General features: G+C 38.0%; 1 protein-coding gene across 2 annotated transcripts in view; it reads right to left on the reverse strand.

Moving 5' to 3' along the window:
• Positions 1 to 252: 252 nt before the first annotated feature.
• L2HGDH (L-2-hydroxyglutarate dehydrogenase) overlaps positions 253 to 24294 on the reverse strand; it is a 44870-nt gene continuing 20828 nt past the window's right edge. Inside the window, exons 6-11 of one of the 2 annotated variants that reach the window (XM_036278136.1) lie at positions 22552 to 22586; positions 16034 to 16201; positions 14938 to 15095; positions 13219 to 13350; positions 2766 to 2957; positions 253 to 764 (exon numbers count right to left, since the gene is read on the reverse strand). In XM_036278136.1, coding sequence (XP_036134029.1) covers positions 743 to 764; positions 2766 to 2957; positions 13219 to 13350; positions 14938 to 15095; positions 16034 to 16201; positions 22552 to 22586 — 707 coding nt within the window. In that variant the 3' untranslated portion in view covers positions 253 to 742. Of the gene's footprint in view, positions 765 to 2186; positions 2958 to 13218; positions 13351 to 14937; positions 15096 to 16033; positions 16202 to 22551; positions 22587 to 24294 lie in introns of those variants that run through there. The other variant, XM_036278144.1, reaches the window with a different exon arrangement.

Consider the following 24294-nt stretch of genomic DNA (forward strand, 5'->3'; position numbering starts at 1 on the left):
TTGTAAGTAGGGAAGTATTCCACTTTTTATCCAAGATAAAAACTACTCTACCTCATTTCTATATTATATGCAAATACATATTTTTTAAAAAGATTGGCTGCTCTCTATAGCTATGATAGTTCAAGTTTTACACACAAAACATTTATTTGAATCAGAATTTTTATGAAACTATAAATTATGTTCACAACATCAAGGCTCATGAAAATATTTTTAATATTAATATACATTTTCTTCACTCATGGAAATACACAAAACTTTAAACTACTATATTGGTATTACACAACAAAACCCATTGACATAAATACAAAATGTTTTGCAAACAGAATAACCTATACATTTTAAACACTTTCAATAATTTTTTCACTTGTATTTTTTGGAGGTATAGTACAGACCCAAGTGGAATGAGGATTGCTTTAATTAGGGCAGTTATTTTTGTAATTTCAGTCTTTCACAGCTTAGTGCATATGCAATTTTACTGTTGATGAAATAGAGAATTGCAGTATTTTCCATTTCTTAATAGTCTTGTTAGGGAACAGAAAAATATCTTGTGTGTCACATTTCTTGGAGGAATCAGTTGTTATGAAGAACCATTAGGGTTTGTTTCTTCTATGAATGGTTTCTGAATGCTTTAAATATGCTCATCTAAGTTTTGAATAATTGCCTAGGCTATTTACCTGGGATGTGCTACTTCTTGAACATGAGCGGATAATGTGTAGCCTTTCAAATTAATGGATGAGGTAGTTCAATCAATGTAATCGTGGAGGCTAGAAGTGAAAAGGAAAAAAAAAAGTTTTTTCTATCTGCCAAACTGTACATACTCCTGACTCATCCATCACACATCTTTGGAGTGATAAGAGGAAAGAAAAACAAAAAGGCCATGATTATTCCTGAGAGAGTACATGTGGGGGAATGAATGAAAATATCTCACCTAAATAAATGGTGGTTCTGTAATAAAATTCCCACAATCAGTATATTTTCATTTATATTTCTATTTTCAAACTTTCTGAATTGCAAGAATCCTTTCAACAGATACCACAACACATGTAAAGTATATAATATACAATATGGCACTGACCAACAATTTAAAATACTCATGAAGTACACATAAATGTAAGGCACCTTTGCGGTTTACAAAAGTGAATGCCTTAAAGTTAGGTGTTTTCCCAAAATGAAGAAATATCCTCATAAAAATTTATAGGATCCCTGAAAAACCAAGTTGGCATGAATCATCAGTGATCTTGGCAAACATCTGAGAACCTTGGTGTAACTGAAGAGCAGAGATAAGGGATAAATAATTTTTTTATTACAGAGTTCTATATATCAGTGCCAGGATTCTGAAACTGCTCTCATAAAAATCTATAGGTTCTATGTTCTTATAGTTTCTCAACCACAAAAAATTGACGAGTTGGCAACAACCATTCATAGTGTACTGCTGTTTAGATTTACTGATGACATCACACCAAGTCCATTATAAAGAAACTGGGAATAAAAAAGGGTTTGAGCCCTGGCCAGTGTGGCTCAGTGGTTAGATTGTTGGTCTGCACACCAAAGGGTCATGGGTTCAATTCCCAGTCAAGGACATGTATCTGGCTTGCAGGTTCGATTCCTGGCCCCAGGGGCATGTGAGGGAGGCAACCGATCTATGTCTCTCTCTCACATCAATGTTTGTCTCTATCAATGGAAAAAAATCCTTGGGTGAAGATTTAAAAAAAAAAAAAGCTTTGAGTTTTTCTGCAAATATTACAGCTTAGTAGAATGTTATTCAAATTACTTTAAAATGTAAAATTTGCCCTGGCCAATTTAGTTCAGTGGTTAGAGCGTTGGCCCGCAAACCAGAGTCGTGGGTTTGATTCCAGTCAAGGGCATGGACCTTGGTTGCAGTTTGGTCCCTGGCCCTGGTCGGGCTCGTGTGGGAGGCAACCAGTCGATGTGTCTCTCTCATGTTGATGTTTCTCTCTCCCCCTCCCACTCTATCTGAAGATAAATGGAAAAAAATATCTTCGGTGAGGAATTAAAATAAATAAATAAAATGTGAAATTTCATGTTTAAAAGAATTTTTTTTTCTTTATTGATTTTTGAGAGAGAAGGGAAAGGGAGAGAAAGATAGAAACATCGATGAGAGAGAACATCAACTGGCCACCTCCTGCATGCCCCCCACTGTGGATTTGGCCCACAACCTGGGCATGTGCCCTGACCGGGAATCGAACGGGTGACCTCTTGGTGCATGGGTTGACGCTCAACCACTGAGCCACAGGGGCCAGGCAGGTCATGTACTGTTTTAAATCAAGAATTCCCAAATACAAATATTGTTGCTCCAATGTGAGCTTTGCTATGACTTCAAAATTAAAAGGTTTGCAACCTACAGTGTATTATATTTTCTTATCTAAAAGAGACAAAAAGGCTTAGATATTGTAAAGCCAAAAAGTTAAGAGAATAAGCAAATTTTTATGCCATCATTTCCAGAAATTCTAAAAGAGCCAAATCTCTAGATTATGGTTGGTGAGGACAGGTCATTAAGAAAGTCAAGGATTCAGGACAGATACAATGGTACCTTTCCTCTTTATTCACAAAGTAAAAGAGCATGGACGTTAAAAAATTATTTCTATGTTACATCAGTTTAACAATTTAGTGATTATTAAATGAGATAATTAAAAATGCTATTTTCAAATCATTTTTCTTAAATTAAAGAATGCAATTAGTACATTCTTGTGGATGTTGCTGAATATGGAGAATAAAATGCACAGCTAGCTCCTTGCATTATTTACAATTTAAATCTTCTTTGCACTTCATCTGCAATCATTCCAGAAATTGCAAGGGAAGAAGTAGCAGCAGGGGAAGGTGCATTTCTCACATGAAGAATGTGATTTCCAATAGCCCCAACTCCTCCATCAAATACAAAATCTTCTACCAGATTTCCATCTTGATCCAGAGCTTGGGCTCTTACTCCAGCTGGACCTCTGAAAAACCAAGAGTGGCAGTCATCTGACTAGAAGAAATATGATACTTTGCAAGTCAGTGGTCTCAAGTATTCTTAAATAATTAAAGTATTCTTCTAAATGCACAATCATGTGGAAACCTAATAGGTTTGTCAGTTATAGCCTATAAAACTTATATCTTCAGTCTAGAGCATAATGCCTGCCACATAACAGTGCCAAAAAATGCTTATCAAATAAATATACAAATGGGTAAGTTATAAATATCTGTTCTTTCCAAAAGCAGCAGAAAACCCATATTTAATTAGAATAAGTGTATTTTTATTAATACACAGCAATAAAAGTAGGAAATATGCATGTCAGTGCACTCCTAAATCCACTACAGAATTCTATTTTTGTGTTTTGTCTTGATTGTACACTATTAAAATTTATGGAGAAAAATATTTGGAAATGGCAGCAAATTCTTAGTTTGTAATTTGTTTTAATTTTTAACAGTTAGCATTCAATATCAGGCTAACTTTCAATTAGTTAAACAGAGACAATGGGATAAGGACAAAATTAATTAATTTGCTAGTATGTATATACAGTAAGAACCTTTACTACTAAAAGTGCTATTTTATAACACATAAGTTTACAAACTAGATCTTTTGTCTTTATAACTGTTTAAAAAGCCCTGACCTGTTTGGCTAAACGGTAGTGTAGGCCCTCAGACCAATGAGTCCCGGGTTCGATTCCAGCCAAGGGCATGTACCTAGGATGCAGGTCGACCCCGGCCCTGGTCAGGATAGTGTGGAAGGCAACCAATCAAGGAGTCCCTCTCACTTCGATGTTTCTCTCTCTCTCCCTTTCTCTCCCTCTCTCTCTACCTGAAGATAAATAGAAAAATATCCTCGGGTGAGGAAAAAAATAAATAAATAAAATAGTTTAAAAATTTACAGATGAAATTTGAATAAAATATTTTTGGAATCCAAAAGCATCTTCATTGAATCTGCTCAAGTAAACACAATTTGAAAACACCTGCCTATACACACTACCAAGACTCGAGAAATCAGACAACAATATTAAACATTTTTATTGATTCTGAGCCAATGCAGGTAAGTACTTGAAGAAGATACAGAGAACTATTTGGGAGCACTGCCCTCTAAGACGTCAGCCTGGCTGAAAAAAGATGATAATAATAGCTATTATTTACCAAGTGCTTACTCGGTGTTAGGAATTCTCTCATATAATCCTTTCAACAACTCTAAGAGGCTGATAACAGTTTATATTTAACAGTGAAGAAACACAGAATGATTAAGTAACTTGCCTGAAGTTACCTAGCTACACCATTCATTTGTAGAGAAGAAAATAAAGATTACAACAAGGGTGAAAGGTTCTACAATAAAGGTAAATAATCTGCCCTATAGAGGCCTATGGGGAATCTGGACAGATTTTTGAGATGTAAGGATTTCCAAGAATCAGATACAGCATTTAGAACATAACAAAATACAGATGGCTAAGATACAGAATTGCATTTCTCTGATGGTCACTAATCATCAGAGAAATGCAAATTAAAACCACAATGAGATACTACCTCACCTGTTAGAATGGCTATCATCAATCAATCAACAATGAGTGCTGGCAAGGATGTGGAGAAAGGGGAGCCCTCGTACATTATTAGTGGGAATGCAGACTGGTGCAGCCACTATGGAAAGCAGCATGTAGTTTCCTCAAAAATTAAAAATAGAACTGCCTTTTGAACCAGCAATTCCATTTCTGGGAATATATTTGAAGAAACTCGAAACACTAATTTTACAGAACATATGCACCCCTATGTTCACTGCAGCATTATTTGCAATAGCCAAAATCTGGATGCAGCCCAAGTGCCCATCAGTAGATGGGTGGGTAAAAAAGCTGTGGTCATTTACACAATGGAATGCTACTTGGCTATAAAAATAGAAGGAAATCTTACCCTTTCGACAGCATGGATGGACCCGGAGAATACTGTAACAGGGGGGATTGTAACCCACCCCATCATTTTTTTGATGTTGTTTCCGTAAATGCTGACTCTGACTAATATGTATATAAACAGCATGTTTGTATAAGAATCCTAGGAACTAACTTCAGAAGATACAGACTCCGACCTTCAGTCATGCCAGTTCCAGGAGATTTACTGACCTTCAGAGTTAAAACCAGGATGATGCAGAACCAGGATGACGCACACCAGACCATCACTTGATCAGTTAAAAGGTCCTTATTGGAATGAATTGTGCTGGACTGCATGTAGAAAACTTTTCTACCCCCTCCCCTTGATTTCTTTGTTCTGCTTTCCCTCTCCTTCCTTATAAAAACCTCTGCCTGCACTAAGATGTTGAGATGGTATCTCATAGTTGTTTTTAATTTACATCTCTCTAATGTTTAGAGACGTTGATCATTTTTTCATATGTCTCATGGCCACTTGTATATCCTATTTGGAGAAGTATCTATTCAGGTCCTCTGCTCATTTTAATCAGATTATGTGTCTTCCTTTTGTTGAGTTGTATGAGTACTCTATATATTTTGGAAATTAACCCCTTATCTGATGTATCATTGGCAATTATGGTCTCCCATATAGTGGGATTCCTTTCCATTTTGATGGTTGTTTCTTTTGCTGTGCAGAAGCTTTTTCGTTCGATGTAGTCCCATGTGTTCATTTTTTCCTGTTTCTCTTGCCTTAGGCAGTGTATGAGTGAAAATTCTGCTGCATATGATGTCTGAAATTTTGTTGCCTTCATTTTGTTTTAGGATTTTTATGGATTCATGGGTCACATTTAAGTCTTTTATCCATTTTGAATTTATTCTTGTGTATGGTGTAAATTGTTGGTCTAGTTTCTTTTTTCCTTTCTTTTCTTTTTTTTTTTTTGCATATAGCTTTCCAATTTTCCCAGCACCATTTATTGAGGAAACTTTTTTCTCCATTGTATACTCTTGCTTCCTTTGTCAAATATTGTGTGTACTGTCTTTGATCGATATCTGGGTTCTCTGTTCTATTTCATTGATCTATATGTCTGTTCTTGTGCCAGTACCAGGCTGTTTTAATTACAATGGCTTTGTGATATCACTTGATTTCTGGTATTATGATCCCTCCTACTTTGTTCTTTTTCAAAATTGCTGTGGCTATGCAGGGTCTATTATGGTTCCATATACAGTTTTGGAGTATTTGTTCTAGATCTGTGAAATATGCTGTTGGTACTTTAATGAGGATTGAATTGAATCTGTAGACTGCTTTGCATAGCATGGACATTTTATTTTATTTATTTAATGTGTTTTTATTGATTTTTAGAGAGAAAGGAATGGAGAGGGAGAGATAGAAACATTGATGAGAGAGAAACATCAATCAGTTGCCTCTTGCACGCCCTCCACTGGGGATCGAGCCCTCAACCCAGTGACCTCTTGGTGCATGGGTCAATGCTCAACCACTAAGTCATACTAGCCAGGCTGTATGGACATTTTAATGATGTTGATTTTTCCCATCCACGAACATGGTATATGTTTCCACTTTTTATATCTTCCTCTAATTCTTTTTTCAATGTCCTGTAGTTTTCTGAGAATAGGTCTTGTACCTCTTTGGTTAAGTTTATTCCTAGGTATTTTATTTTTTTGTTGTTGCAATGGTAAATGGGATTTTTTTTCCCTTTCTGAGTGTTCATTATTGGTGTATAAGAATTCCAACAATTTCTGGATGTTAATTTTGTATGCTAGTTTGCCAAATTCATTTATTAAATCTAATAGTTATTTTTGGTGGAGTCTTTAGGGTTTTCTATGCATAATATGTTGTTGGCAAATAATGACAGTTTCACTTCCTCCTTTCCAATTTGGATGCCTTTTATTTTTCTTCTTGTCAGATCACTGTGGCCAAGACTTCCAGTACTGTGTTGAATAAGAGTGGGGAAAATGGACATCCCTGTCTTGTTCCTGTTCTTAAGGAAAATGCTTTTACCTTTTGTTCATTGAGTGTGATGTTGGCTGTAGGCTTTTCATATATGGCCTTTATTTATTTATTTATTTATTTATTTATTTATTTATTTTTCTTTATTGATTTTTAGAGAGAGAGGACTGGAGAGGGAGAAAGAGATAGAAACATCAATGTGAGAGAACATTGCTTGGTTGCCTTTGAGCATGTCCACTGAATGGGGATTTGGCCCACAACCTGGGCATGTGCCTTGACTGGGAATCTTGGTGCATGGGTTGATGCTCAACCACTGAGCCACACCTTTATCATGTTGAGATATGATCCCTCTATTTCCACATTGCTGAGCATTTTTATCAGAAATGGTGCTGGATTTTGTCAAATGCTTTTTCAGCATCTATTGAAATGATCATATGGTTTTTATCTTTCCTTTTGTTTATGTGGTTTATCACATTTATTGATTTGCGAATATTGTACCAACCTTTCATCCCTGGGATGAATCCTACTTGGTCACAGTGAGTAATTTTTTTGATGTATTGCTAGATCCAATTTGCTAGTATTTTGTTAAGGATTTTGGCATCTATGTTCATCAGGGATGTTGGCCTCTAGTTTTCTTTCTTTGTATTGTCTTTATCTGGTTTTAGAATTAGGATTATGCTGACCTCATAAAAAGAATTTGGAAGTCTTCCTTCTTCTTGAATTTTTTGGAATAGTTTGAGGAGAATGGGTGTTAGTTCTCTGAATGTTTGTTAAAACTCCCCCATGAAGCCGTCCGGGTCCGGGCTTTTGTTTGCTGGGTGTTTCTTGATTACATCTTCAATTTCCTTAGTTGTTATTGATCTGTTCAAGTTTTCTGTCTGTTCCTGGTTCAGTTTAGGGAGACTGTGTGATTTTAGAAATTTGTCCATTTCACCTATATTGTCCAATTTGTTTAATTGCTGATAGGTTTGATTTCTATCATATTATTGTTTTTTTCTGGGCTTTTCCCATTTCTTTTCTTGCCTTAACTGAGTTTTGTACATTATATTTTCCTTCTTTACAGGCTTGGAAATTATATAATCTATTTTCATTCTTGCATATGGTTTTATTTATTCAGATGGGACTCACTGTGCCTCCTGAATTTTGTCTTTTTGTCAATTCTAGAAAATTCTCAAATACTCTTCAAAGTATTGCCTCTTCTCAATTCTCTGGAACTTCTATGAGATGTAGGCTAGAATCTTCTCATTTTCTTCTCAATGTCTTTTAGTACCCACGTGATGCATCTTTATCTTGCAACATTGTTCTCTAATAGCTTCCTTCACATTTTAATTTACAAATATTCTCTTAAGGTCTAACCAGTTATCAAACTTAGTCATTTGAGTTTTAAAATTTAAGAACTGTATTTTTCATTTCTAGAAGTTCTAATTAGTTGGTTTCTAAATTTACATAAGGTTTTTTCTGTTTTATTTTAGTCTTATTCATGTTTTCCATTCCTTTTTGTTTTTAATTCACTGAAGCATATTTTTACTTTATGGTTTCTAATATTACTATTACCCAAAGTTGTGAGAGTTCTAATTCTGGTATTTATTCTATCTGCTTACTCTACTTATAGTGTTTTGTAACTTTTGATGGTGATTTTCTGTTCAGCAGGACTTTACCTGGGGAAATAACATGGGGGTTAGACTGAGTTTTGTCCCTCCATAGAAGTTTTACATTTGCTTCTATCGGGTGCTCCGGGTGTATCACCATCCTGGAAACACTTTTATTTTTAATTGAATGTTTTAAACATGTACAAAAATAGAATGAACTGTATAGTGAACTCCCATGTATGTGTTACCCAGATTCAATAATAATCAACACAGCTAATCTTGTTTTATCTATATACCCACTCATTGTCCACCTCTCTCCACTGGAATATTTTAAAGCAAATCCCAGATGGTACATTGTTGCACTTCAATGTATATTTCCTTTAAGAGGATTCTTAAAAATAATTATAATAAACTAATTACTGCTTAGTATCATTAATATTCGGCTGTGGTCAAATTACCCTTGTTTTCTCTCTCTCTCTCTCTCTCTCTCTCTCTCTCTCTCTCTCTCTCGTTTAAAGTGAGAGAGGAAGTGAGAGGAAGAAATAGTTAATTTAAGCAGGATCTAAACAAATTTGAATTTACTTTTTAGATTAGTTTCTCAGCATAAGGTTCCTAGATCAAGCTGAGTGGTATGAATTCAAACTCCAAGCACTTATGAGGAGAGGTCCAGGGTTCTAGATTTTTAGGAGATTCTACCCACTCTACCCCCCCACCCCCACCCCACTTCCCTCAAGACCAGGGCAGACATAATTCCTTAACACTTCTCAATGCCAAGGGGAAATTTTTTAAAAGACTTCCTTTTCACTGAGGGTGTGGCCCTTCAAGAGTCCCTGGAACACAGGGATTTCAGTTCCAATTTTTTACCTTTTACAGATCCAAGACCTCTTTTCCAGCACTTGCGTGGTAATTAAAATATAAGTCCCTAATGTTTTATATCTTGTTTTTTGTGGTTGATACGAGTTTATATAATTGTCAAAATTCACTGAGCACTTAAGATCTGCATTATTTTACTATAAGTACATCACAAAGCAATTAAAATTAAAACTTACTATGGTTCAGACTCACAAACTTCAGAAGTGGGGGTGGAGGGAAGGGATGAGATAAACCAAAGAACTTATATGCATGTATGCGTAACTAGTGGACATAGACGACAATGCTTGGGGGGGCGGGCGACACAAGATAGGGAGGAGGGTGTCTGAGGGGAAAAGGACAAACTTCTGTAACAAATTAAATTATTTTTTAAAAAAGAATAAAAGTATATGAAGTAAAAAACAAACAAAAACAGTTATATTTACATAAAAATCAGCAAATCCACGCCCCCCCCCCCCCCCCCCCCCCCCCCACACACACACCTCTCCAGGACAGCATCAGCACCAATTCCTTTCAGTATTTGAGTTTTCTACTTCCCCATTGTTTTTGATCCTGGGATGCCCCTTACTTTCTTGCACTCTTGGCTTATGTATTTCAAAGGATTTGTATTATATTTTCTCCAGACTCTCTTGGTATTTTGTAGTGTAAAGGTTAGCAAATCCCCTAGATTAATGGTTCTCAACCAAGGGAGATTTTGCCCCTTAGAGATATTTTGCAATGTCTGCAGGCAATGGGAAGTATTAGGGAAATACTTTGGCATCTAGTCAGTAGAGGTCAGGAATGCTGCTAAACCACCTACAATGAACTGGACAGTGTCCCACAACAAAGACTTATTTGGCCCAAAACGTCATTAATTCCAAGACTGACGAACCCCAATCTAGATCACCTTTATTGTAGGAATATTTGGCTTCCAGCTTTGCATTTCACCATGACACAGTATAGTCTCTAGCTATCACTCAGGATGAAAACATCTTATCTAAAAATTTACTCTAGAATTCCCCAAATAAAAAATTTTCAAAGTGAAGAGTGGGAAAAGAGATCTTCATCCTCTTTTATATGTCTTCATCATTTATATCCTTGCAATGCTTAGATACAAAATGCTGTTAGATAACTATGTCAAAATTAATCACAGAACAAATTAAAGGACTTTAGAGCTAAAATTAAGAACCTTAGAGATCATGATTTAATTATGAGAAGTTAGTATGCCTAATGCATATATTTGACAAATTATAACTTTACATTCCAATCTAATGTTCACCAGTAGGTTACTGTCCAAGATGCTCTGGCTAGGCAATGAGAAGTCAAGCTGGATGTTTACTGCAATTTAAGAACATCCCAAGCTAAATATCCTGCTATAAGTGCTGCTTCAATTTTCTTTCACTATCTAGAACTGCTTAATATGTTTCTGTCTCAATATTAATAATAGAGCATTTATGGTTTTACTACAGTGGGTGGCAAGATAGGCAAGAAATGGATTTCAAAATGTGGGAAAGTCTATTGATTTTTTAATTATTTAATGTTGTATGCATATGACAAGAGAATAATATAATGAACACCTGTTTTCTTATCAAACAGTTTAAGAAATAGAGCATTTTAGTTATGATAATAGCCCCTGTGGAACACTTTGGATCCCATTCCCTTCTCACCCCAGTGGTAACCATTCTTTTGAATTAGGTTTTTATCACTATATTTGTTTTTATTTTGCAATCCATAAATAATATATGGTGTTGTTTAAATGTACATAAATGGAATCAAATGTATCTTCTACAACTTTCTTTTTGTTACTGATGATTTCCCACATTTAATAGTTATAGGAATGGAATAAAAGGGAAGGAGTAAATGGAATTGCTAAATGGGTTCAGCTTTTCTATCTCCAAGGAGAAACTCATCTGTGAATGGGTTGGACTCGTCCCCAAATGCACTGCCTAGAGTGCTGTGTACCCTTCTCTACTACATGCTAATGAAACTGGTAACTGAAATCAACACCCTTACACTTAGAGACAGAGGAGTGTTCACCAAAACCCACAAGCTCCAGTCCAGTTCTATCATATTAAATCCACTGGTCTAAAGAGATTTCCTCAGGCTTCTACAAAAGGGAGATAATAGAATATGAGCAGTGAATTCACTGCAACTATATATACACAGAACTTGTTATCCCCACCTATTGTAGTTTCCAAGAAATATTAATAGCAGTAACAGACACCAAATTTGACCAACCTATTTTCAGATATAAAACATAAGTTTGCTAAAGTAGGTCACTGAAAACATAAAATGCCTTATTTATAGGTGAGTGAAAGAAAATAAAGCCTAGATATTTTTATCCCTTACATTTCAGAAGATAGGTAGAAGGGTGAGAGAGATAAGAGTAAAAACATTAGCTGGGTTTTGATAGCTCTTCTAAGGATTCAAAGAGGCTAGTCTGAGAATGATATATTAGAGTCAGATTTAGACCAGGACGCTCCCCTAAGGGAGACAGCTGACATGATGATTGTTCTCTTCCTAAATACAGAGTCAAGCTGCTGACATTTTACACCAGGCAAATTCAGCAGTTGTTACTGAGGTGACAGACATTTAGTTCTCTAGAGATTCACAGAATGGATTCGTGGAGGGGGAGTACCTCAAAGTATACTCCTGATTAGGCTTAATAAATGGCTTGTTTAGGGGAAAAGGTGAACACCCTAACAATATCACCAAAGAGAAAAGGAAATAAGCTTGGGTAGTATTTAGGACAATTTACAGATCAAGTCAAGAAAGCCTTTACCTTTAAGGTAAAAAATTTTTAAAAATAATCCTTCCTTTGCCTCACTTCCTGGTTGCCCCTCTGATAAGGACTCAGATTGATGGTTACCGCACTACTTCCCACTTTCCATCCTAAGAGTACAGTTCCTGAGTAGAGTAGGACCCCTCCCCCCCAAAAAAGCAAGCAGTAGAGAAGAAACAAGGTAAGATGCCAAGTATAGGAGTGTGTTTCTCAAAGGTTTTAAGGATCAATTAAAACTGAATGTTTTCATGTGTTTATTACCTAATTAGTTAGTTAGTATGGTGATCACTGATCTTATACAGAATTAAAGTCAAATCGCTATGGAATGACAAGAGGCAGAGGCCACGGATGTTTTTAAAATTTCGGACGAGCCCTGGCTGGTGTGTCTCAGTTGGTTGGGCATGGTCCTGTGTGCCAACACGCCTGAGTTGTGGGCTTGATCCCCAGTAGGGGGTGTGCAGGAGGCAGCTGATTGATGTTTCGCCCTCACATCAATGTTTTTCTCTCTCCCTTTTCCTTCCTCTCTCTCTGAAAATCAATAAAAAATATTTAAAAATTTTTTCAGACAAGCCCTAGCTGGTTAGAGCATTGGTCCACGGATCAATAAGTCCTGTGTTTGATTCCAGTCATGGGGCAGGTGCCTCATTTGGGGTTCAGTCCCCAGCTCTGGTTGGGATTGTGCAGGAGGCAACCAATCAATGTGTCTCTCTCACATCGATGTTTCTCTCTCTCTCTCTCTTTCTCCCTCTCCCCCCACCTCCTTCCCTCCTTCCCATTCTGACTGAAGATAAATGGAGAAATATCCTCAGGTGAGGTTTTTTTTTTAATTTCAGACAAGATGTTTTTATCATGAGTGATAGACACAAAGGCGAAGGTGGCATATCAATATAGCTGCAATGGAGATTTCAGCTATATTCTGTGAGGTAGTCTAGATAATTATAAATGGTAGATGTAGTTCAAGCACCAAGGGCCATGATGCAGCAATGCCCAATTCATACACTGCAAAAGGAACACAAGAACTTGTTGGGAAAGAGAGTGCACACAAAGATTCAGAGGACACACTGACTGAAAGGGTACCAACAAATCACCAAGTCAGACCCACCTCCCAACTTCGCCTAAGTCGTGACTATGTTTACAATCCTTATGGCTTTTCCTTACCTACGTATATCACTGATAGTAATTTCAGGGATAAGTTTTTGAAGGTGCTTCACTGTTGCACTGAGAAAACAGGCTTTATACATTTCATTGACTCCATAGAAGAAATGCTGGGACACCAGTTTAATCAAGCCACTGAAAGCAAAGAAAATAGAATCTTTATGAGAGAAAGAAATCCTTTATTACTATTAAATGACTTTACAACTATTAGATTTAGGCAGGGGGCATCACAGACATCTAGGCAGAGTAAGAAAAGCCACATATTAAAAGAAAATAAGCCCTGGCTAGTTTGGTTCAGTGGTTAGCGCATTGGCCTGCAGATCAAAGAGTCTTGGGTTCAATCCCCAGTCCAGATGGGGTTGTGCAGGAGACAACCAATTGATGTTTCTCTTTCTCTGTCTCTCTCCCTCTCTCTTCCCCTCTCCCTTTCCTTCCCTCTGTCCCACTCTATCTAAAAAAAAAAAAAAAAAAATCAATGGAAAAATGTCCTCAGGTGAGGATTAAAATTACAAATAAATTAAAAAGAAAATCAACTTTCGGCCAATATAAGAAGAAAACTTCATCAAAGGAATACCCTCCCAAGTCTAAAGGTAAACACGTTTCAAACCAAATTACCAAGGAATGCTGGTTTCAAACTAAGAGTCTATAAAGCCTGCCAAAAGAAAGATGATCTGATACAGATGTTACATGCTTTCAAAATATACTGAAGAGGCATTAGCAGATTTTTACATCAGGGCTATAGCCCTGGCCAGTTTGGCTCAGCAGTTAGAGCATTGGCCCTTGGACCAAAGAGCTGTAGGTTTGATTCTGGTTAAGGGCATGTACTTTGGTTGTGGTTCAGTCCCTGACCCTGACTGGGGTTGTTCAGGAGGCAACCAGTCAATGTGTCTCTTTCACATTGATGTTTCTCTCTCTCACTCCCTCCCTCACACTCTACCTGAAGATAAATAGAAAAATATCTTCCAGTGAGGATTAAAAAAAAATAAATAAGTGAGATGGATATTTCCCCTACTTTTTTTTTTAACCATCCAGAAGTGAGATACTCTAGTAGTGATTCTCAAGTGAGACTCTGTGGAGACTATGTATATATATTTTTTCAAAAGCACACATGCTAGAAAATTCCATCACAAACCTTCTGTTTCAGAATCTGTAGAAGGTGAAACTCTTGTGTAGCTTAAAAAGCTTTCTAATAATTTTGATGTGAAACCCTCTGGAGAGCAACACTGCTAAAAGAAAAACAACAAAAACAAACCCACCTCTTTGAGTTCTTACAACATAGTAAAGATTATTCTGTGCCCCAAGTCAACGCATTGTTAATTTTCCACGAAAGGAAACAACTGTGGTTATCAGCAGTTTCTCCAGTGGTTTTCAAAATGATGATGACGGGCTTGAAATCACTTTATCAAAGTAAGCCATCTACTGATTTTGAGAGAAACTTTTTTTTTTTTTTCCTAACACAACTAGAAGGTTAGCAAAACAAGGTTTGGATTGTCAGCTATGTGACTGGATCTTAATCTTGTTCTTTTTAACCAAGTCTTCACCCTGGAGCATAAGAATTTCCCTGAAGTAGTTAAAACATTATGTTTATTCCACAAAAATTTTAATTTGGATTAATGAAAAAGATCAAGGATTTACCCAATAAATAGAATATCAAGAAAGATAAAATTTTCCACACTAAAAATATAAACACATAAAATCATTTTTTAAAGTAAATAAAGTTACCTCTTGGTTACTACATCCATAATGTCTCCGGCACTGAAGTCAAAGGGTTTGTAGCCCTCTCGTTTAAAGGCAAGAACTGCATTAGGCCCTAGCCAAATACTACCATCCATCCTTGGTGTAAAGTGAACTCCTAGGAAAGGAAACCGGCTATCTGGGACCTATGGATTTAATACAGCAAAGAACTGTTAGCCCTATTTCATACAGCATTTTATTATGCATGCAAATATTCAAATGATAGTATAAATCACTTTCTTCCCATGCATTTAATTTGTATTATTTTTATCTGTACTGAGATGTACACTGAGATGTACTTTCTACTCACATGGTTCTGCCTGGAAATGCTACATAGGAAACACTGATGCTATTGACACTAATAAACACTCCCATCTATTCCTCTTTCTGAGTAAAGAAAAAAAGAAAGAACTGTCCTACATCAGATTATTCCCCACCCCACCCTCCCACCCCACCCCCAACTAGGAAGGTACATGGCTGGGAAGTAAAATCAGAGGTGCCATAAAAACACACACATTCATAGCACAGGTTTTTGTAAAGTGGAGTGTATTGGGTTGGAGCACATGAAATGGATGTTTTGGCAAAGTCAAAAATGTTAAGTAGCTGAATATTGGTAATTTCATCTGGTTCAACCTAGTAGTTCCGTACAGAATGAACTCTTCTTGAAGGGCTCTGTCTTCTACATCATGAAACTATAGAGTGACCACCACCCCTTTTTTGCACTTATAGGTAATGAACTGAGAAAGAGGGTTGGGTATCTGGGCATGCAAAAAGGGAAAGTTCGCTTATGAGTGCTCCTTCCACCAGACAGGAAAAGAATTGGGTCCTTTCTTGATAACCCTTCCCATGGTGCATTCATGCTTTGTGGAGACACGTACTTTTGGGCAATTAAGTATAAATTAATGACTAAGATATGAGAATAAAGACACAGGAATTTAACCATAAGAGAAAAAAGGTAAAATGCTTGTACAAAAAATCCTTCAAAATATCTCTTAGTTCTGACCCAGATATAAGTTTTTGTTTCATTCCCTTTCTGCCCATAGTCATCTTGAGAAGAATGAGAAAGCAAAAGCATTATACCTACCGGATAAATATTTCCTTTCACAAGATAGCATTTTTCTGGCTTCAAGAGCAGGTAATCTCCCCGGAATGGTACAATTCGAGGATCAGGATTACAGCCACTCAACTCGGAAATACGGTCTGAGTAAAGTCCTGCACATGTCACAACATACTGACATTGAACTTCCTCCCCCTAGTGCAAGAGCACAGTGATATGTAAGAAGCAGACTGGAGAAGAATAGGTTAAGGCAGAAAAACATGATAGAAGAAACAATAAGGATACAGAAAGGGACTAAATTCTTTTTATTCCCTTTAAAAAAAGAAATTAAATACAAGTATCAGCAAAATAAATTCTTCAGTATTTATTTAGGTGGCACCTAGAAACTTAGGGTAGTGGCATGCGAAAGGATGTCACCTTAAATTTCCTACTTTAAATTAAATTAGGTTAGGGATTCAATGGTTGACCTACCTAGAGAGGATACTTAACAAGACATTCTCTCTCTCTCTCTCTCTCTCTCTCTCTCTCTCTCTCTCTGTCTCTCTACTAAGACCATGGAACTTCTTAACTATTTGTTGCATGAAGAAGTAAATTTCATTTAGATGTCCCCCACCAATTTGGCCTCCTCTATATTTCAGACAGCCTCTCCTATCTTACCTATGAGTAATTATCCTGTTACTCTCAGGTTGCTTCACACTACAACCGATTTCTCCTTCCTGATCAATATCTACTTTGCAAACTGAGGCTACTTTCAAAACCCCAGTCATTCAATCCACATTTACTGAGAACACACACTACAGTCAAGGTTTGCTTTAACAAGTAGGAGACTGCTAATCTTAGGCTGTTGTATTTCCCCATTAATTTTATTTTGGGATTATCTTCTACATGTTTTTAGATTAACCCTACTAGGGTTAGCCAATTTACCACCCTACTTCCTAAATAATTTCATTCAACCCTGATTCACCATCACACTCCAATTCCCATCCCTTTACTTCTTACACAGTACACAGCTAGCAGCTCCTTGCTTTAGGTCATTTCTTGTTTTTAGATTTCCTCCCCAGATGACCTGTTTCTGAAGCCTTGGAGTTCTCATCTGTCTCAATATTCTCTTTCTTTTCAGCCCATAGTGATTCAAACTTATTCTATGTTTGTATGTATCCTATTTTTGCCTACCTACAAAGGTAAGTTTCTTTTCAATAGTTATTCAGGTCACACTTCTGACAAAAATCAGATGAAATTTCTCTGCAGCGAGTTCAAATTAGCTTGACTAAACCATGATAGTTTTAATACACTTGAAGTCAAAGGGATATGTCAACAACAACAAAAAAGGACTTCTTCTAAATTGGTTAGTATCTTTCCTGTTCATCTAGAGTTATATAACAGAAGTACAAGAAATATTGTTAGTGATATAAATCTACTGTTCTTAATTGAAAATTCAGCAATTATTTTATTCTTAGAACATAAAATGTAGATAAGCATATGATAAATGTAATGACAAGAGAATCTGTAGAATGGTATCAGCATGCTAATAACCTAAAAGTTCTCTTGAAAAAAACTCAAGGAACAGTTCCAAAGGAAGAAATAATTCATAAAACTGTTACAGGTCTCTGAAAGCATTTTATGGTATATATGAAACAATAATTAAATTCAGTAATACATTAATTTCAAATCTAAAATGTCAATTTAGGTAACCACTGAATGATACATTTGTTCAAAAATATATTTCTTTAAAATTAAACTATGCATCTCTATTGCTATTTCATAAGTGAAACAGACTTTTCTCCTATATGCAATCTATAAATTTTAGTTTCCAAATCCTCTCCATAAAGTTTGTTTTTAAAATTCCATTTCTTTTAACCTTATAAAAGCACAGATGTTCAACTTGATAAATTAACTCAAAATTTTAAATTATTACTTAACTATACTAAAGGAAAATGCCAAAACAAAAGGCAATAACTATAGAAACTATGGGTGAAATATATATCCACTGGTATTCCACAGGCCCCTGCACATCTTCCATCATATGATGCCGTACTTTAGTGAAAATATCCCTCAGATGAGGGTAGGGACAGAAACAGACTTTTAATCCTTCTTTGATTGGAGACCCTGGTTGTTCTGCCAGCAGATCTGTCAGTAATCAAAGTGTCTGTGGCAGATAGGGATGTTTTATGGAGACTTTGGTAGGCCCCTGTAGCAAAATCAGAGCACCGAACTTTAGGATTTTAGAGGAAAGTTATACCATCCTCTGCAGATAACTATTCTTCTTTTGAGAAAGTGCTTCTGACTTCGACTCAACACTTGACCACAGGCCACCAAGTTACCATGTGAGCTACCCATTATTAAGAGGGTATTGTCTGGCCCTGGCCAGTTTGGCTCAGTGGTTGGAGCATCAACCTGCAGACCAAAGAGCTGTGGGTTCAATTTCGGTTAAGGGCATGTACCTTGGTTGCAGTTGGGTCCCTGGCCCTGGTTGGGGTCATGCGGGAGGCAACCAATCAATGTGTCTCTCTCACATCGATGTCTCTCTCTCTCTCTCTCTCCCTCTCCCTCTCTCTCTCTTTCCCCCTTTTCCTCCCTCCCACTCTGTTGGAAGATAAATGGAAAAATATCCTCAGGTGAGTATTTTAAAAAAAGAGGGTATTGTCTGACTCACCAGGCCACAAAATTGGGTGTGCACTGCAGCACTCTGCCATCAAGAGGACTTAGAATATACAAGATGAGGGTTGTATAGGTCCTGCAGACATAAATAAGTTGCAGAGGCAAGTTGCTCAAATTCCCACAACCCCTACTCCTACTAAATTACCTCCCCCCTCTCAACTTGCCCCTGTGGCCCCATTAGAGGTTCTCTATCATCAGTTGGCCAAGGAAGAAAAAATAGAGGCCTGGTTTACAAATGGTTCTGCACAATATTCTGGTTCTGCATGAAAGTAAAGAGTGGCCTTACCAGAGCCCCACTTGGGAGTGGCCCTGAAGGACTGTGGTAAAGGGGAAGTGCTCCCAGCAGGCAGAACTTTGAATACCATACTGGTTGTTTATCTCACCTAGAAAGAGATATGGCTAGAAGTATGGACCTACCTACACAGATTCATGTTCAATGACTAATGGTTTGGTAGGATGATCAGGAAAAGGAGTTCTGGACAAGAGGTACGTGAATGAATCTCTCCAAACAGGCTCAGAGGATAACGATATTTAAGTTCCCTATGAGTGCTCACTGAAGAGTAACTGGGGCAGAGGAAGATTTTAATAATTAGTAGACAAAATGACCTGCTCTGTGAACATTAGTTAGCCTCTTTCCCCAGCCATCCCTGTCCTTACCCAGAGGCTTCACAAATTAAATGATTACAGCAGCAAGGATGGAGGTGATATGTGGGCTCAGCAACAGGGACTCACTCACGATAGCCACTGCTGAATGCTCAATCTCCCAACAGCAGAGGTCAATAGGGCCACTGACATGATCCCTGGACCACTTCAATTTAAAAAAGGGGAGGGGGGCAGCACTTAGTACTCACTGGAATAGACAATTAATCTGGATATAGATTTGTCTTCCCTGCCCGTGGAAACACCATCTGTGAACTTACAGGACATCTTATTCAACATTATGGTATTTTACCCAGAAGCATTACTTCTGGTCAGTGAGCCTATTTTACAGTAAATGAAGTATAACAATAGGCTCATGCTTGTGGAATTCACTGATTTTATCATTCCCCCACCATCCTGAAGCTGCTGGGTGACAACGTGGAAAGGACTCTTGAAGATTTAATAACAGCACTAGCCGGTTAGCAACACCCTGCAGGGCTGGGGCAGTATCTTCCAGGATGTTCTATATGCTCTAAATCAGTGACTAATATGTGGTGTTTCTCCCATAGCCAGGATTCACAGGTCTGGAAACCAAGAGGTAGAAATGGGAGTAGCTCCTTACAATAATCCACTAGTTTCTGATCCTAATCCACATTTCTGCTTCCTAGCTCCACAGCTTTGGGCTCTAATGGTTTAGAAGTCTTAGTCCCAAGGGAGAAATGCTTTCATTAGAGAATAAGCAATGGTACCATTATGCTAGAAGTTGATACTGTCACACCTGACCACTTTGGGTTCCTCATGACAGTGAATGAACAGGCAGAGATTACTGTACTGAATGGGGGTAACTGATCCTGAATCACAAGGAGAAATAGAGTTGCTACCACACAAAGAGCTTGGGGATGATAAAGAAGAGTACACCTGGAATATTGGTCTCCTGGACCATCTCTTAGTATCCTCATGTAATGTTATGAAAATTAATAGAAACCACTACAACACAAAACAGGCAGGGCTGCTAATGACAGACATTTCAGGAATAAAAGTTTGAATTACACCACCAAACTAGGAACTGACCAGCAGAGATGCTTACCAAGGACCAAGGGACTATGGAATGGATAGTGGAAGAAGGAAATTATAAATATCAGTTATGACCACATGATTGGTGACATAAATGAAGAATGTACTAGTTATGAGAAATTTAGTAATTATTTCTTTTTTTTTTTAACCCTCACCCGAGGATATTTTTCCATTTATTTTCAGTCAGAGTAGGAGGGGGAGAGAGAGAGAAAGAGAGAGAGAGAAAGAGACACATCAGTTGGTTGCCTCCCACAGGACCTCAATCAGGGCCAGGGAATGAAGCACAACTGAGGTACATGCTCTTGACCGGAATTGAACTCACAACTCTTCGGTCTGCAAGCCGACGCTCTAACGGTTGAGTCAAATCAGCCAGGGTAGTAAATATTTCTTTGTTATTGTGAAATAAATACATGTCTATAATTACCCAATTCCTTCTTTTTCCTCATTGTTATAAAATGAATTGTGTTCCCCTTCCCCCCCAAATTCATATGTTAAAGCCTTACCTCCCAATGGAACTAATTTGGAGATAGAGTCTTTAGGGAGGCATTTAAGGTTAAATGGGGTCACAAGAGTGAAGCCCTATAATCTGATAGGACTAGCGTTCTTATGAGAGAAAGAGACACAAAAAACGTGTGCTCGCATTTTCATATTCTCACATTCTCTCTCTCCATCTCTCCCTCTTCCTCTCCCTCTCACCACATGAGCATGCAGAGAAGAGACTATGTGAGGACACAGTGAGAAGGCAGCCATCTACAAGACAAGAGAGCTCTCACCAGAAACCGACCCTGATGGCACCTTGATTTTAGACTTCTAGCCTCCAGCAATGTGACGAAATAAACTTCCGTTGTTTAAGCCTGTGCTATTCTGTTATGGTAGTAAGCAAGGTAGTAAGCATGTCTTCAGTTGTATGAAAGACAGTTGAACCTTGTAGGTGGAAACATGACTTTACTACTGTCTTTATTTGGAAATTAATGTGGTTAAAAGGGGTGTGAGTGGATGGCAAATTGAAAAGGGATGAACTGTGGGGGTTTATACTGTGTCAATTTGGTTAAACTGGGAACTATGCTTGACAGACTCCCCCTTCCCTGTTCCAACTTAGAGCTGACCAAAACAGGAATTGCCTAGGATCTGACAGGCAGAAGCCACTATTCTCTAAGGGTCCTTCTAGTCCCAGGTGGTGACAAACACCACTGCCAAGTGAATTGTAGCTCTGCTTCCCATGTACTGATCCTACTGAACAACCACTGCCCTAGCCTACTGCTGGGGATAGACAACACGGACAAGAGCTCCCCCAGATCTCCTCATGAGCTTCTCATTTGCAGTTCCACTTCAACAGCTGGATACACTTGGCTTCTCAGACTGGTTGGATACGCCTCTGATTTACTGACTCTCCTTCTCAACCTTGGCTTCGTCGGATGCTTTCACAATTGTGTAAGGCCTAATTCCTATAATAAATCCTACTACATTCATTAATGACTCTGCTTTCCTGACTGAACTCTGATCATTCAGTGTACACACAGTGAATGCAATACTACTATGCCATTCACTAGTTCTTGTTTTAGATTGTGGGAAGATGAAGGAAAGCAGTGCATCTCCCCCTCTGTACAACCTGTGCCCGCCCCCCTAAGTTTTCTCATTAGCAGAGAGTTGATAAACAGATAGAAAAACAATATATTTATCAGTTTTGCCTTAAAATTAAACACTGCAAGTACTTATAATCCTATTCTTTGCCAGCACTATCACTAAGAATACATTTCCAAGTTGAAATCCTTTTTAGCATGAAAACTGTTACATTGCTCTCAAAGAATTTCTATCAGAATAATTTTACATTAGACAAATGTCATTCAGTGACATAAAATACAGCACTGTGGTTAATTCAACTTTTTAAGAAAAGAGAGAGGCCCTACCAGTTGCCTCTGTTAGTTGAGCATCATCCAGTACATCAGAAAGTGGAGAGTTCGATTCCTGGTCCATGGGACCGATTTGGGGTCGGGGCACCTGCGGCAACCAATCAATGCTTCTCTCTCACATCAAATGTCTCTCATTCATTCATTCATTCATTCTCTCTCTCTCACCCCCCCTTCCTCTCTCTCAAATCAATAAAATAAGATATAAAAGGAGAGGGATGAAAGTAGATAAAATAGATGGAAGTAGTTTTGCTTAAGAATCTTTACCTTTGTATTCCTTATAACAATTGGATATTTCATTCCTAAAAAAAAGGAAGAAATTAGTGAAAGACTTGTTTTTAGTAAAAAAGGGCCTACAGTATTTGAAATATACTAGTTAACAAATTTAAATGAGTTTCTTCTGTCACAACCACGATTACTTCCCAGATTTCTTCTGAAGCTTTTACCAAGTAACAAGATTAAATTAGTTCATATTTGACAATACAGAAAACGCTGGCATGTCTTTTTAGATTATTTTATATAAACTCATTTAATCTATGCTTATCAACTTTTCCCCACTTCAGCTCCAAAACAGGCAGTTCTAGCTTTTCTCTGAATTACAAACCTAGAAACTATACTATAAAATGGATCATCATAAATTAGTATGCATTTTCCCACAGAACTAATGCTATGACACTTATTGTCCAAATGTTGGTTACTGAATCTTTGTAAATTCTAGGTTGTGAAGAGAAGCAAGAGTTACTAAAACCCAAATATTTCCAATAATAAAGTATTTATAAAATTAGTTTCCAATCAGATACAAGGGATCTCAAAGTCTTATAAAGCATATGTACAACAGGTAAAGAATATGATCTACTTGTACCATAAATGCATTTGATGAATTATGCTACCTGTAACAATATTAATCATTTAACAATTTTGTTCATTATCTTAGAATTTAGTAGGACACTTGGGAGAATGATTCATATAGCTTAGGATCTCCTTAAAAAAAAAACAAACTTTCGACTTCCAGTCAAGATGGTAGCATAGGTAAACACGGTATTGCGTCCTCCCACAACCACATCAAAGTTACAACTAAACTACAGAACAACCATCATTCAAAACCGCCTGAAATCAAGCTGAATGGAAGTCCTACAACTACGAAATTAAAGCAGCAGCCACATCCAGACTGGTAGGAGGGGCAGAGGCGTGGTGGCGGCTGCGGCGGCAGCGCAACTGGCTGGTCCCACACCCACGTGTGGTGGATAAAAATCAGGAGGCTCCCACGGCTGGGAAGGTCCTTCCTGAGGACTGAGGGATACCCGTCCCACACGAGGTGCCCCGCTCAGGGTTCCAGTGCCAGGAAGACAAGTCCCCATAACTTCTGGCTGGAAAAACCAGCAGGAACTGAGGCTCAGGGAGGCTGAAGCGGCTGGAACCCCAGGCAGCTCCTTAAAGGGCCCGCGCACAGACTTATCAGACTCTCTCCCTCTAAGCTTGGAGGGAAGGCAGCTCCACGGGCACCAGAGACACACAGGGAAGAACTGAGCTGTTTGGCACTGGAGCGAGGGCTGGAGAGGGGGCTTTCTCTGGGACAAACGTGCTGTAAGAGGCCTTTGTTCCTTTGGTGAGCCCTTCCGGGGGCGGCAGACAGTCGACATATCTGGGACTCCAGCAACCTGGCTCACACTGGTAGCCCCGCCCTGTTGACTCCCTGAGGCCCCGCCCCGCCCTACCCAACTTTCAAGCCCACCCAAGCTGTTGCCACTTGCTTAACCATAGGATTGGCCGGTCTTGGATCCTGCTTCAGGTTTTTCCTAAATTCTTTCAAACGAGCAGCATCTGGTCTCAGCGAGCCCCATACCTCTCATTAAGTAATACACTGAAACAAACACAGGGAGGCAGCCAAAATGAGGAGACAAAGAAACAGGTCCCAAATGAAAGAACAGAACAAAACCCCAAGAAAAGAACTAAGCGAAATGGAGATAAGCAACCTAACAGATGCTGAGTTCAAAATACTGCTTATAAGGA

This window comes from Molossus molossus, unplaced genomic scaffold (assembly GCF_014108415.1).
Source record: "Molossus molossus isolate mMolMol1 unplaced genomic scaffold, mMolMol1.p scaffold_m16_p_1, whole genome shotgun sequence".
Lineage (NCBI taxonomy): Eukaryota > Metazoa > Chordata > Mammalia > Chiroptera > Molossidae > Molossus > Molossus molossus.